Genomic DNA, 16,354 nt, shown 5'->3' with positions numbered 1-16,354 from the left:
ATTCCACAATTCCTGCATTTCATGGTTTTACCTCAGAAATAGCATTTTTTTATGTCACCACACAAGTTTTCTATTGGATTAAAGCCCAGGGATTGGCTGGCCGCTCAATAACATTAAGCTTGTTGGTCTGGAACGAAGATGCTGCTTCTTACAGTTGAGTTTGGGGGGGGGGGGGGTCATTGTCTTGTTGAAACACCCATATCAAGGGCAATTCCTCTTTGGCATAAAGCAACATGGCCTTTTCAAGCATTTTGATGTACTCAAACTGATCCATGAACCCCGGTATGCGATAAATAGGCCCAACACCACAGTATGAGAAACATCCCCATATCCTGATGCTTGCGTCACCATGCTTCAGTCTTCACAGTATACTGTGGTTTGAATTCAGTGTTTGGGGTCATCTGACAAACTGTCTGCAGCCCCTAGACCCAAAAAGAATCTTGCTTTCATCAGTCCACAAAATGTTGCACTATTTATCTTTAGGTCAGTAAATGTGTTCTTTTGTAAATTGTAACCTCTTCAGTTTGCCTTTTTCCCTCATCAATGGGACTCACATAGGTGTCCAATTCTTACAGTATATATACACATTCTTACTGACTCTGCTGAAGCATCCGCGATATTTCCCACTACCTGTAGTAAAGTTTGGAAGGAGACAAATGTTTTCCTTCTGGGATCCCGCCACTGTATCAGCCTGTAGTTGCGTAAGCCAATAATCCATGTTCCAGGCTACCACTGTAATGGGCAAGGCGGGCTTTAAGTTGGATAGCGGGGAGTCCAAGGACTTTTTAAGAAGGGAATCCGCCCTTCTGTTCATGGTGTCAGGCAAGATTCCCATGTCCTCAAAGGCAAGGTACAACCTCCTGGCTACCTGAGAAAAGACCGCATCCAGCTTGGGGCTCTTCTACAATGCGGAAGAGTCCTCGTCAAACAGGAACCTGCGTTTGAGGGATTTGGCAAAGAATGGTTTTCATTCTGGGTCCTGTCATTCTTTCTTAAATAGTTTCCACCAATACCTTGTGGATGGGAAAAACTGTTTTTGTTCATCCATTCCCTGATACATTTGATCAAGCAACGTAAGGGGCTATCTTCCTTAATGTCCAAGGCAGAATAAATGGCTCCTAGTAAGTCGTCAACCTATTCCAGGTACAACTTGTATCTAGAGAGGCCTCTAGACTCGCGCAAGGGGCCCATCCCTGAACCTGTCTCAGAACCCGAGCCCGGAGACAGGTTCTCCACCGACTTGCCTCTTGGACCCCCACCTCCCTACTGGTAGAAGGGGCAACCTCAATCTGCTGTAGTACAGTCCGTGCCTGGGGCAAAGCTAGGTTCTCGACAAGAGACTTAAAGGAATCCAAAAAGGTAGTCGTCAGCTCCCTAACAGACTTAACCAGATCTCCCTGAAAAAAGGAACTTCCTCCCTAATCAGGCCTTCAGTACAGGACTCTGTCCAGGAGTCCTTGAGGGTCACCTTGCATGAGGGGCACTTGTTTTTAGCCCCATGGTGTGGCTTGGGCTTCTCTCGGGCCTTTACATATAAGTTAAAGAGAATCGGGACCCTCCGCCCCTCCTCCAGCAGGGAGTGGGGAACTAACACCTGGTTTCTCTCTCCCCCCCCCCCCCTTTCCTGGCAGGGAGTTGGGGACTAACACCTGGTTTCTCTTCCCCCCCCTCTCCCTTTTGTCCTGACAGGGCATGGGAGACTAACACCTGGGCCCTCTCTCCCCCCCCTTGCCTTGGAACCTCTGCCCACCCAGAGGGCTGGGAACACCCCATGGAGCTAGGGGCCCACAGGTAGGGGACGCAAGGCTCCTCTGTAGCTGGCTGGTGTCGCCTGGTCCCGGTGCCTCCGCTCCAGACATGTTCCAGGAGGTAGTCCGCCCGAGCGCTGTGTCGCTTGCCTCTGCAGGATGCAGCTGCTCCACACCGCCAAAACCTCCAGCCCATGCTGCCTAGGACACGGCTAGAAGCCGCATCCTGGGAGAAGTCCAGCTCCTTCCTCCGAAAAGGACGTCCCCAGTCATGGGCTCTATTGAGTAGGATGGCGGCACTCCTCCCCGTCCCCCTGGACACAGGAGTGCAGGATACTTCCCTTGGTGGGGGCCGGGACGGAGGAAGGATGCAGGCAAGGGATCTCCCCTGCTTGCCTCCTGAGGGGTCAGTCCGCCCTACTGGAAAGTGGGGGCCCTGACCAGGCCGCACCCAGTCTGCCCGACACCCCCTCCACCTCCCCGTCCTCCAGGCACCATGTAGTCCTCTGACCACCCCTGGAGAGGCTTCCACAATCTGTGTCTCCCCGCCGGAGAAAACACCATAACTGAGGTCGCAGGGGTGAGGCCGTCTCTTTATTTTGGGTGGAGGGGTTTTCTCAGGTGGGGAGAAGCCAAGGTCTCTCGAGGTGCTCTCCTGAAAAAATGGGAAAGGGAAAAATTGAGCCCCCACATAAACAGACGTACAAACTTAAAAAGCACACTCTGGGGCGCCTACGGATGAAAAAGTCTACTGCGATACAAGTTAGATACCGCCGTGCACGCCAGAATGAGAGCAATAATTCTAGCACCACACCTCCTCCATAACACTATACTGATGACCTATAAAGGGGCTATAAAAGCATCACCTATAGAAAATATAGGGTATTGAAGTTCGTCGCCATTTCACAAGTGCACGCAAATTTAAGGTTTGACATGTTGGATATTTATTCGCTGCAACCTCATCTTTTATATTTTACAAAAAAATAGGGTAATTTATTGCTTTTTTTGTGCCCTAAAATTAACAAACTTGCATTTTTTACTGAAATTTTGAGGTAATATCATGAGACATAAAAAATTGGAAAAACCACTATTTTATTCTCTAGGGTCTCGGATTTCAGAAAATATCTCATGTTTGGGGGTTCTGTGTAATCTTCAGGCCAACAATTTTTTTAATCTGGTTTAAAAAAAAAAAAAAAAAAAAAAGCTCTGGCAGAGTAAGGTATAAAAGGATAAGCCTGACACTCCTTTCCTAACGAGCACCCAATCAGTGCTCATTAAACTGCAAGGTCTCCGTGCTAGTCCCAGAGTGCGATGCTGGACACAGGCGGGGAGGAGGGGATAAACAGCGCAATGTTAAAAATGTTTAAGTCGCCATAAAGCCCCTTTTGTTTTTAAAACATTCCTAATAACACCTTTGATTTAAAATACGGCTTTGCTAGAAAAAAAAAAAAAAAAAAAAAACACAAGTAGATTGTCATGAGGGACAAGTAGATTGGGACACAGATTTAGTCCCTGGACAAGTAGTGTTTTAAAAAATTTCCGCACCCCTGCCATTTAGAAAAGGATTTAGCTTTAAAACAGGTCTGGATCGGGATAAAGCCTTTAAGAATCTGATGACTAATGAGATCGAGTGCTCCAGAATGACCACTAAAGCTGCAACCAGGACTTTAAGCGTGCCAATGGCCAACTTCTTGCAGCTCCCTGTTGAAGAAACTCCAGGACTGAGGTGAGAACTGCCTAGGACCTTGAATTGGCTAGGCACCAAGAGTTACAGTTGTGTCCAAAATTATTCAACCCCCACTGAAATTGAGTGTTTTGGCCAGTTTGACATTGCTTTTGATCATTCAGTCATCTTGCTTACATTTACATTAAAGAGGCACTTGTAGGTCAGACAAATATAACATAACAGTTATAATGAAATAACCACAAATGTCTTTTCTGTGCTCACAGCATTATCAGTTTTATTCAACCCCCAAGTGACATTCAATCTTAGTACTTAGTACAGCATCCTTTTACAGTTATAACAGCTTTTAAACGTGAAGCATAGCTTGACACAAGTGTCTTGCAGCGATCTACGGGTATCTTCGCCCATTCTTCATGGGCAAAGGCCTCCAGTTCAGTCACATTCTTAGGCTTGCGCACTGCAACTGCTTTCTTTAAGTCCCACCAGAGGTTCTCAATCGGATTTAAGTCTGGTGACTGCGATGGCCACTCCAAAATGTTCCAGCCTTTCCTCTGCAACCATGCTCTAGTGGACTTGGAGGTATGCTTGGGATCATTGTCCTGTTGAAAGGTCCAACGTCTCCCAAGCCTCAGGTGTGTGACGGACTGCATCACGTTTCCATCCAATATCTCCTGGTACTGAAGAGAATTCATGGTACCTTGCACACGCTGAAGCTTCCCTGTACCTGCAGAAGCAAAACAGCCCCAAAGCATGATTGACCCTCCACCATGCTTCACAGTAGGCAAGGTGTTCTTTTCATCATAGGCCTTGTTCTTCCTCCTCCAAACATAGCGTTGATCCATGGGCCCAAACAGTTCTAATTTTGTTTCATCAGTCCACAGAACACTATCCCACAACTTTTGTGGTTTGTCCACATGGCTTTTGGCATACTGCAGTCGACTCTTCTTATTCTTTGGAGACAGCAAGGGGGTACGCCTGGGAGTTCTGGCACGGAGGCCTTCATTACGCAGTGTGCGTCTTATTGTCTGGGCTGAAACTTCTGTACCCACATCTGACAAATCTTTTCTCAGTTCCTCAGCAGTCACACGGGGACTTCTCTCCACTCTACGCTTCAGGTAGCGCACAGCAGTCGAAGTCAGCATCTTCTTTCTGCCACGACCAGGTAGCGTTTCAACAGTGCCCTTTGCCTTGAATTTGCGAATGATGCTTCCTAAGGTGTCTCTTGGTATGTTTAACATCTTTGCAATCTTCTTATAGCCATTGCCCTTCCTGTGAAGAGAAATCACCTCTTCTCTTGTCTTCCTGGACCATTCTCTTGCCTTCACCATGTTTGTAACCACACCAGTAAATGTCTAGAAGGAGCTGAGTATCACAGTCATTTTAAAGCTGCCTAATTGGTGCTTATTATGCTTGATTGCTGCTCGGTGACATCCACAGGTGTTTTCAATACCTGATGGAAAGCACCTGTATGAACCTCTGTTCTTCAGAGTGGTAGTCTTTAAGGGGTTGAATAATTGTGGCAATGAAGAAACCACATAAGAACCATTTACTACTGTATTACATAAACAATTGATGTCATTTTAGTTGCATTTGGGTAGTTACAACGTCCTTGTAGGATTTGATTCTGAATACAATTCCAAATGTACACTATAGTCCCTAAACCCCTTTACAGCATTGGGGGTTGAATAATTTTGGACACAACTGTATATACTTTCCAAACCTTCCCGTAAATAGCTCTCATGACCCCCTTACGACTTGCTAGGAGACGATCTACTGAGCGTTTTGAGAAGCCTTTTTTTTTTCTAGCAGTTGCTTTTCAGAAACCACACTGCAAGGCATAGATTCTCCACTTTTGGATAACAGAGGACCCTGTAGCAGCAGGTCCTTCCTGCATGGAAGCATCCAATATGGTCAAATAACCTGAGGAGTGCTGCAAACCATGGCCTTTTCGGGAAGAAGGCAGTCACAAAAAGGACTGGTACTATGTGCAGCTTCTTCAGAGCTTGAAGAATTAGTTGGAAAGGGCAGAAAAGTGTAGCACAGCTGGAAACTCCACCTCTGAGCGAGAGTATCTATCCCTACGGCTCCATCTTTGCTCAAGGAAAAGAACTGACTGGCTTTGGTATTCTGCAGATTTGCAAACAAATCTATGTGTTGCTGACCCTATTCCTGAACTAAGCTGAGGAAATAACTTCATGATTCAGGTACCATTCGCCCTCCTTCAGCTAGTGTCTGCCAGGAAGTCAGCTACCATGGTCAGCAAGCCGTTGAGATGGATTGCAGACAAGGATGCCAAACTGAATTCTGTCAAAATTTCTTCCACTAAACCTTGACTCCTGCTTCTTGTGCTGCATTGCCTGTGTGCATATGCTACCGGTGTGGCGTTGTCCGTGCAGACCCTCACGTGCCAACCCTAGCGCTCCTGAGAAAGCCAAAGAGTCAAAAGCAATTGCCTTTAATTCTCTTCAGTTTCAGCGTTTGACCTTTGTGGCCTCGGCCACTACCCTGTGTGAGCTGACCCTCCCAGGTGCGCTCCAGAGCCCCAGGAGCTGGCAGCTGTGCTGAAGATCCTTTTCACTGGAAAGGACTAGGTTAAACCTTTGGAGAGAACCTCCCGTCTCTTCCACCACCAGAGGGATCTCTTCACCCTGAAGGGAACCCTAACCTTCTTGTCCAGCATGGCCAAGTCCTTGTTCCAAACTTTCAAGACAAAAAGCTGAAGGGGCCTGAAGTGTATTCTTGCCCACTGGACTGGCAGGGATGGAAGCTGTTAACAGGCCAAGAGCTGAAATCAGACACCTGGTGGTTGCCCTGAAAAAGAGTCAAAGCCACCTGTATTTTCTGCATTTCCTTCTGGCAAAATTACTTTCTGTGCCACCAAACAAATGTAAAACCCCAGAAACAAAACCTTGGATAGGGTCAGGTTGGATTTTTGAGCATTTATGATCTAGCCCAGACTTTCCTGATGGCTGTGGGCTGCCTGAAGGGCCTTCCTCAACTGTTCTTCTGAAATTGCTAAGAACAGAAGGTTGTCTAGGTAGGAAATTGCCACAACACCTCCGAACCTCAAGGCTTCCACCATCACCTTGCTGAAAATGTCCAGAGATGACAGCCCAAAAGGCAGTGCCCTGAATTGCAGGTGCTGAACCTCATGTCCTGACCTCAAGGCCAGCCTCAAAAATCTTTGAGAGGGTTTTCTGATTGGGATGTGCAGGTGGGCATCCCTTAGATCGATTGATGCCATGAAGCAATCTGGAAACAGCAGGTTTCTGACTGAAAATATTGAGTCCATTCGGAACCTCTTGTATTGCACGCGTTTGTTCAAAGGTTTTAAGTTGAGGATGAAATGGAATTTTCCTGACTGACTGTTTTCCCACCAAAAATATACGGGAATAAAACCTCATCTGTTCTTCCCCTGATGTGAACGAAACCACCAGTCTTTGAAAAATCAGATCCTAAGCCAGGTTTCTTCATCGGAAGAGCTTTTACCAGATTTTTCAGAATATCTGTGACCAAATACCTTCTTGGTGGGAGCCTCTGCAAAACTATTTCGTAACCCCTGCTAATCAGGGTTTGAATATACAGGCTCAACGTTACCTTCTCCCAATGTGGAAGGAAAACCTGTAGTCTTCCTCTCACTGGAAGCAACGGGTCATTGGGATTTCTTGGGCTGTACAACTTGTCACTTTGCAAACTTCTCTGGGGACAAAAAAAAAACAAAAAAAAGTGTTTTTGAACTTTTTCTTCTTCACAGGGAAAGATTTTTACTGTCTGCTGTGTGAGCCAAAATTGACGTCAAGTCTGGCCCAAAGAGGAGATCTCCTGATAAAGGGATTCCACACAGCCTAACTTTTGATGTCGAGCCCCCCTGCCATGTTTTTAGCCATAAGGCCCTTCTCGCAGAGCGAGCTGTCATGTGTATGGATTCTGCAGACGCATCCAGAATCCTTTGGAGTCCCTGCATTTATATGCGCCTTTAGCTGGTTCAGCCAATATTCCAGATTTCTTGCTACGCACGTGAAAGAGAATCACCAGAAGCTGAAGCACTAAAGCAAAAATGCATTACTTGCATAGACTTTTTTCCAAGCATCTGACAGTTTACTCTTGCAGGAAGGATATCACCTCTTGCTAGATTTCTTTTCACTGCTCTTAGCCCAAGACAAAGCACAATGGAACATAAAGGCTTAGCCATCAACTGACCCTGAACGCATCCCAAAAGGCACACAGTGTAGGCAGAGGCCAAACCTCCACACAACCAGTGCACTGGCCCCACACACCAAAAAAAAAATAAATAAAAAATATATTAAAAAAAAAAAAAAAAAAAAAAGCGCAGCATAGTAAAGTGGTCCATAGGAAGCTCTCTTTGTTGGTGCAGCGGTCCATGTAACTGTCTCCATGTCCCAGCATCCTGGAATGCTGCTGCGCCGGCCCGGGGCAGGAAATAGGCACTTGCTGGGTCCTGCCCCCTCCCCCTGTATCCGAAACTGATGCCACACACCGCAACCAGAAGCTCTGCCCCTGCCCGGAAGTGACCTTACGGGCATGCCCAGATGCTGCTCGAACACCAAAACCATGATCACCGCCATTGGCCACACAGGGATATCAGGACTACAGCTACCCAGTGGTACTGGCTCTCCCCGTGCACTGAAAGGGGAGAGTGGAGTCAGGAACAGGCCCCCACCCCCTCCTGGCACTCTGCCTGAAGGACCCCTGCTGCAAAGAAAAAAAGGTAAAAGAAAAAAAAAAAAAAAAAAAAAAAGACCTCTCAGGCAGCACCTGAGAGAACGCAGTCTCCATAGTTCCTGTTTGTTTCTACCTTGCCAGAGGAAACAAGATAACTGAGGACTGTGGGGAGAGGCCTCCAATTTTATGTGGGTGCGTGTTTCCTGCAAGAGGAGGAGCTGCTTTCTCTCATGCTGTCCGGAAAGATGTTTCGAGTAAAAAAAAAAATTTGGAAATATTGAAACATTGTGGAGAAATTTTACAAATTGAAAGTCATTTTGTTATACTGGGAATGTGAAAACAGTTACCCGTTCACTTGATTCCCAGGAATCTTTCAGGACAGTTCCCACCCAGCACAGGAAACACAAATCCATACTAGTATAAAAGCATGTGCTACCCTCAGGGTTCCTCAGTAATAACTGAAGGCCATACGCAACATAAGTTACTTCCCTTTCCTAAAACCTAGTGTGGGAAGCAGCACCATCCTGGACGATTCCTGGAAATCAAGTTAACAGGTTTCCAAAATCATCTTCCAGGACAGATTAACAACAGCAACATAGAATCCATACCTGCTAGGGAGGGACCACTGCCCCCCCTCCCAAACGCCTGGTCACAGAAAGACAGATACGAACGGTAATGTTTTGGACTGTAATGTTCTGGAAACTTGACCAGGTGGCTGCTTTGCAGATTTGGTTTGGGGTAGCCCCTGCCCTTTCTGCCCATAAAGTAGCCAGAGCTCTACTGGGCTCTCAGGTTTGGGGAGCCCTGCTGTTAAGCAGGCTTCCTTGATGACCGATTTTATCCATCTAGCTATAGTAGCTTTATTGGCACCTGATCCTTTCCTAGGCCCGAGTAAGGCACAAAAAGGATATACTGTCCTCCACTACAATCCAATTAAGTTTAGTTTGTGGACATCTTCGTATGGATTTTTTGCCTGTCCTCAAAAAGGGATCAATCTCCCGTGACCTGTGGAAGCTCGCTCACTCTCCTGGCCGAAACTATGGCAATAAGTAGTACAGTCTTGTAAGTTAGTATCTTAAATGAACTTTCTTCTAGTGGCTCAAAGGGTTGCTTCATAAAAGCTCTTTAGTACTGTAGATAAATCCCAAGGAGGAACCCTCTTTTGCTGAGGGGCTCTCCTTGAGACTGCTTTGATAAATTTTTAATAGTGATGTTCCGCTAATTGAAAGTCTATTAAATTTGCCACCTGAACATTTTTTGGGGCACAAGCCCCAAGTCTGTACGGTCCTGTAAAAATAAAAAACTGTAGGAATTATAGGCCTGGAAATATTGTCCCTCCCTTTCCGCTAGGTACAGTTTCTTCCAAATTTTGGCATAAAATATATTGGACAATTTCATGTCCATTTTTGTCCCAAACTGACCACATTTTGATCCAGAGTCTGGACTTCTCCACATATTATCCCTAAGGACACAAGATTGGCCCTTGCCGATTTGTCCTTGACACAAGATTGGCATATGCCGATTTTTGGCCTCCATCACCGCCACAGAAAGTAGCCTACCAACATCTAATTATTGATGACTAAAACAAATAGCCAGGGCGTGGAAGAAACATGCTATCCGGTTCCTAGAGGTTAAGAGCACATGATAATCCACGTGTCCAATTTGTCGAATAATGAGAACATTATTAGTTTCCTTAATGACCCTCATAGGAAATTTTTAAAAATCTGGGAATGATGGCTAATTGCACATTGCCGTCCTTGGACCCTTCTAGCGTGTGCATGTAATAATTTCTCATTGGAACTGTGGGGGTTAGGCCCCACCCTCCCGTTCTCCTTCCCTCCTTTGTCTTACATTTGTTTTACCCCCGTTTCTTTTCTCTTTGTTAATGCACCAATTTTGACACCTTGAATGCATCCCGTGTAATCTAGTAGCAACTGAGTCTTACACTTTGATTGCGCTGGCATTTGATTAGGAAGATCGCTTCAGGAGTTCGAGTTTTCAGCACTATTTTGTTTTGCATGTCTATCATTTGCCATTGTCCCTATGTAGTCTCATTGTGCTATGTATCTTTTAAAACAATAATCGAAAAAGAACCTACAGATTAAGAGACATTCTCCTTTTGTCCATGGCTGCAGTTAAGTCCATATACATTTAGACATGGGCAGAATTTTCATACTTTTGGCTCTTTATGCCATCAGAACAAAGTTAAAACGAAACAGTCCAAATGAATTTGAAGTGCAGACTTTCAGCTTTAATTCAAGGGGTTGAACATAAATATCAAGTACAAATTTTAGGAACTGCGACCATTATTATACACAGTCCCTCCATTTTCAGGGACTCAAAAGTAATTGGACAAATATAATAAAATGTAAATTTTTAAAGATATTGTTGAGAATCCTTTACTGGCAATGACTCCCTTAAGTCTGGAACCCATTGACATTACCAAATACTGGATTTCCTCCTTTCTAATGCTTTGCCAGGCTCTAACTACAGCTGTCTTCAGTTGTTCTTTGCTTGTGGGTCTGTCTTTAGTTTTGCCTCCAGCAAGTCAAATGCATGCTCAATTGGGTTGAGATCAGGTGATTGACTCGGCCATTGCGGAATATTTCACTTATCTTCCGTCAAAAGCTCCTGGGCTGCTTTTGCAGTGTGTTTTGGATCATTGTCCATCTGTACTGTGAAGTGCCGCCCAACCAACTTAGCTGCATTTGGCTGAATCTGGGCTGATAGTATCCCTGAACAATGCAGAATTCATCCAGCTGCTTCTGTCTCATCAATAAAAACCAAAAAGAACCAGTGCCACTGGAAGCTATGCATGCCCATGCCATCACACTGCCTCCACCATGTTTTACAGATGACTTTGAGTGCTTTGGATCATGAGCAGTTCCAAGCCTTCTCCACACTTTTTTTCTTCCCGCCATTCTGGTACAGATTAATCTTAGCTTCATCCGTCCAAAGAACGCTTTTCCAGAACTGGTCTGGCTTTTTTAGATTTTTTTTTTAGCAAAGTCTAACCTGGCTTTTCTATTCTTCAGGCTTATGAATTGGTTGGCAGCTTGTGGTGAACCCTCTGTATTTGCTCTCGTGACGTCTTCTCTTGAACGTAGACTGACAATTATACATCCACCTCCTGGAGAGTGTCCTTCACTTATTTAGATGTGCTGAATGGGTTTTTCTTTACCATAGAGAGGATACTGCAATCATCCACCACTGTTGTCTTCCATGCCTTTTTATGTTGCTGAGCTCACCAGTGCATTCTTTCCTCCGAATGTACCAAACTGTTGCTTTGGCCACTCCGAGGAGGGAGGAGGAAGGAGAAGGAGGAGAAGAAGGAGAAGGAGGAGAAGGAGGAGAAGGAGGAGAAGGAGGAGAAGGAGAAAAAGGAGAAAAAGGAGAAGGAGAAAAGAAGAAGGGGGGGCTACTCTAAAAAGCTTTCATTCCTAAACCTTTTCTCCAATTTGGATGTACATACCAGTAAAATACCATACAAATTAAACTTGAGAGTGCACTTTCAGCCCATATCCATTATACAACTAAAGCTTGAATGTGTTTCAGCAAATACCAAAAAAAAAAAAAAAAAAAAAAAAACAAAAAAAAAAACCAAACTAAAATTGTGCCTGTGTCCAAAAATATATGGACCTAACCGTATACATTTGGTTTTCATTTCTCATAACCCTAATTTAGAGGTGATATGTGCTACATTCAAGCTGTTATAGTATTGCAGATCGACTTGAATCTCAGATCCAAAGACCCTACTGCTTCTTTTCTTCTTCTGCCTATCTAGGCATTTTATTTTCATGTCATCCTATTGCATCATCCTTTTCCTTCCACTCTTCTCACAGAAGTTTATTACCTATGTGTCCCTTTCTGGTGTTAGTGCTCATTGACCCAATATCTGGCATTACCCATGATATCTACTACATTATTTGTTACTATGGATATACTTTACCATATGTGCCTTAGAAATATTAATAAAAACCTATTTGCAAAAAAAAAAAGTGGTCTTTAGTTATACTTTAAGCTATAAAAAGGACAAAAAGTTGGAAGACATTCATGTTCTACACACTGGACAAAGTATAATTTACATTAGAGAAGAGTACTAACCTGTGGATAAGCCACTCCAAACACTTCTTGGCTGGTTTGAGCATAAAGTATGGAGACAGATGTGTGAGAAACAAAGAAATGCTTTCATCCAACTGTTGGTTAACAGCCTTCGTTTGGACACTACGCTCAAGACTTTTCGAAGTACTGCTGAACAGAGTTTCCTCAAAAGCTTTAAAGGAGGAATCAATTCCCATTAGTTCATAAAGACCCGTACAACCTTAAAAAAAAAAAAAAAAAAATAGTATACAAGTTATTTGGTTGAAAGAATGCATGTGTACCAACTGCAATGACAAATCATGTTTCAACTTCCCCACCTAACTTGATATAGTTTGCAAAACAACCACTAGCATGAAAGAACAGGAATAAGCCATTTTATTCTGCCACTCATCCCCTGTTTAAAAGGATAACTTGACCAAAAAAATAAATGCATCTTTGTGGGGGGGAAAAAAAAAACAAAAAAAAAAAAAACAAAAAAAAAAAAACAAAGTGCATTTTTTTTGTTTTTCTTGGGAGCCTGTAAAACATTGCACCCGCAGTCAGCAGATAACTGGGTGCAATTCAGGGCTCTTGCAGACTGTTTAAGCTGTCTGTTCGCACATTGTACAAGTAGGCAGTTACAAACCAACAGGAAGCATCTAGAGCACTCAACAGTGCCCTGGTAGTTCATCAAGACCTACAAGCCGACATCCACAAAGACTGTCTGTACTTTTAGTTCATTATTCACAGGTCTCTGAATGAATGATGTGGCTTTGTGGGCACAACCCCATGTGGCCACGATCTTTTCAAATGACAGCAGGTGCGGGGAGAAGATTCCCAGCCTGTTGTCACAGTGAGCGCAAGGATCGGGAGCAACTGCAGGAGTGGGAACATGTTACACCCTAAAAATGGGAGAAACAAGTAAAAAGGTTTCCAAAGGTGAACTCGAAGATTTGTCGTCAACACAAAGGTCCACTAGAGCCAGCTAAAAAAAAAAAAAAAAAAAGCTATATACACAGGGACATGTAGCCAATCACAAGAAGTGATGGCTCCACAAGAAGCTGTTAGAAGACACACCCAGCAATTTTGGCAAGAGGGGGAAGGGGCGTATTGGGTTTGGAGGATTTGTATGTTACCATGCTTTAGGTTATATCCTAAATAAGGATGTAACATGAAGCACAATCAAAAATTATGAATCATACACTGGTCACTTGCATTGCTTAAGAACTTCAGATGCAAAATCCCCTCTCTCGCATTTCTGAAACTGCTCACACAATTAAGCCTCACCAAAACAAACGAGTACTTTTCCTAATCTATTAAGATGTGAAAAGTATCAAGCAGTAGGGATTACTTATTCAACCATGTAAGTTTTAGGGAGGTGCAAAACCTGTCTCCTACTAAAGTTGAATTACCCTGCTATAGGTGTAGGCAATTTACATACCTCACGAAGCCTGGCTGGAATACTACCAAAATGTGCTGCAGACGGACGTCGTGACATCAACGCATTTCAACAATGGGCGTTTATCGCAGCTTCATCAGGACCAATAAGCTGCTTCGCTACACAACACTTTAAAAGGTGTGTCCACCAACCACTTGTCAATCAATGGGTCTTAAAAGCAGCAGTACTATGTACATTTAGTGGCAAGGATAGAAAAATAAAAGCAATGTATAGTATATAGTTATATATACCACATGTAAGTCTATCCTTCACTAAGGACCTATTTTCCTAATACAGGTATCAATAATCTCCATGGCTAATCGTTAGAAATAAAAAACAAAAACGTTGGTTTTAGAAGATATTTAGATTAACCACTTGCCGCCCAGCCACCGCATATAATGGTGGCAGGGCAGCACTCGTAGGCAAAAGCACGTTTTAAAACGGCTGTCTTCATAACAGGTAGGGGGCGCGCACCCGCCCTACCTGTCCCGCGGGTGTCAGCCGGTTTTTACCAGCCCTTTTCCTGCGATTGACGGTGATCGCTGACACAGAGCAGGGCTGCATTGTTTACACACAGCCCTGTTCTGTGTCAGTTCTCTGACAGCTTGTGAGAAGCTGCAGAGTTTCTCTCCCTCATCCCCCCTCCCCCCCCCTCCAGTACACACCCCCGCCCCCTAGTAAAGCACTCCCCTTACACAGCAAATTCTAAAAATGTTAACCACTTCCTCCCCAGTGGCATTAGTACAGTTTCAGTGGTTTTTTTTCACTGATCACTGTATTGGTGTCACTGGGGATGTCAGTGACCCCAAGTCAGTTCCCCCCCAGTGTCAAAATGTCTGCCGCAGTCCCGCCATAAGTCGCTGGTCGCCGCCATATGTCGCTGATCGGCGCCATTATTAGTATAAATAAAAATTCCAGTATCTTTCCCGCCATTTGTAAACGCTATAACTTTCACGTAAACCAATTTACACGTATTGGGATATTTTTTTTTAGCAAAGACATGTCGCAGAATGCATTTTGGCAGAAATTTATGACTAAATTTGATTTTTGCATTTTTTTTTTTTTACTGGACATGTTTTATAGCAAAAAGTCCAAAATATTGTTTTTTTCCTCAAAATTGTCAGGCTTTTTTTTTTATAGCGCAAAAAATAAAAACCGCACAGGTGATCAAATACCACCAAAAGAAAGCTCAATTTGTGGGGAAAAAAGGATCTAAATTTAATTTATGTACCGTATTGCATGACCGCGCAATTGTCTGTTAAACTAGCGCAGCGCTGTATAGCAGAAAAATGGCGTAAATTGCAGTATCTATACCATAGTTTGTAGACGCTATAACTTCCACACAAAGCAATCAATATACACTTATTGGGATTTTTTTTTTTTTACCAAAAACATGTAGCAGAATACATTTTGGCCTAAATTTATAACCAACTTTGAGTTTACTATATATTTTTTATAGCTGAAAGTAAAAAATATTGTTTTTCTTCAAAATTTTTGGCCTTTGTTCATAGCGTGAAAAATAAAAAAGCGCACAGGTGATCAAATTACACCGAAAGAAAGCTCTATTTGTGTGAAAAAAAGGACGTAAATTTTGTTTGGGTGCAGCATTGCATGACCGCGCAATTATCAGTTGAATTAGTGCAGCGCCGAGTAGCAAAAAGAGGCCTGGTCATTAAGGGGGGTAAATCCTCAGGAGCTCAAGTGGTTAACCACTTACCCTCTAGAGCAGTGGTTCTCAACCTTTCTAACGCCGCGACCCCTTAATACAGTTCCTCATGTTGTGGTGACCCCCAACCATAAAATTATTTTCGTTGCTACTTCATAACTGTAATTTTGCAGTAGGAGGAATCGTGCCCCATCCTTGGTGTCAGTGGGGGGAGGAATCGTGCCCCATCCTTGGTGTCAGTGGGGGGAGGAATCGTGCCCCATCCTTGGTGTCAGTGGGGGGAGGAATCGTGCCCCATCCTTGGTGTCAGTGGGGGGAGGAATCGTGCCCCATCCTTGGTGTCAGTGGGGGGAGGAATCGTGCCCCATCCTTGGTGTCAGTGGGGGGAGGAATCGTGCCCCATCCTTGGTGTCAGTGGGGGGAGGAATCGTGCCCCATCCTTGGTGTCAGTGGGGGGAGGAATCGTGCCCCATCCTTGGTGTCAGTGGGGGGAGGAATCGTGCCCCATCCTTGGTGTCAGTGGGGGGAGGAATCGTGCCCCATCCTTGGTGTCAGTGGGGGGAGGAATCGTGCCCCATCCTTGGTGTCAGTGGGGGGAGGAATCGTGCCCCATCCTTGGTGTCAGTGGGGGGAGGAATCGTGCCCCATCCTTGGTGTCAGTGGGGGGAGGAATCGTGCCCCATCCTTGGTGTCAGTGGGGGGAGGAATCGTGCCCCATCCTTGGTGTCAGTGGGGGGAGGAATCGTGCCCCATCCTTGGTGTCAGTGGGGGGAGGAATCGTGCCCCATCCTTGGTGTCAGTGGGGGGAGGAATCGTGCCCCATCCTTGGTGTCAGTGGGGGGAGGAATCGTGCCCCATCCTTGGTGTCAGTGGGGGGAGGAATCGTGCCCCATCCTTGGTGTCAGTGGGGGGAGGAATCGTGCCCCATCCTTGGTGTCAGTGGGGGGAGGAATCGTGCCCCATCCTTGGTGTCAGTGGGGGGAGGAATCGTGCCCCATCCTTGGTGTCAGTGGGGGGAGGAATCGTGCCCCATCCTTGGTGTCAGTGGGGGGAGG

The 16,354-nt window shown here is 44.9% G+C and overlaps 1 protein-coding gene across 1 annotated transcript in view; it reads right to left on the bottom strand.

The window, feature by feature from the left end:
• LOC149452039 (HEAT repeat-containing protein 1-like) overlaps positions 1 to 16,354 on the bottom strand; it is a gene marked incomplete at its 3' end in the record, with an annotated part of 102,092 nt that overhangs the window by 65,341 nt on the left and 20,397 nt on the right. The window contains exon 3 of the mRNA XM_089689856.1: positions 12,220 to 12,436. Within this exon, the coding sequence (XP_089545982.1) occupies positions 12,220 to 12,436 (217 nt within the window). The remainder of the gene's footprint in view (positions 1 to 12,219; positions 12,437 to 16,354) is intronic.

The sequence above is a fragment of the Staurois parvus genome, unplaced genomic scaffold (genome assembly GCF_062004578.1).
Source record: "Staurois parvus isolate SC_StPar_1 unplaced genomic scaffold, SC_StPar_1.0 ptg000501l, whole genome shotgun sequence".
Taxonomy (NCBI): Eukaryota; Metazoa; Chordata; class Amphibia; order Anura; family Ranidae; genus Staurois; species Staurois parvus.
This window is presented reverse-complemented; position numbering and strand designations above follow the sequence as displayed.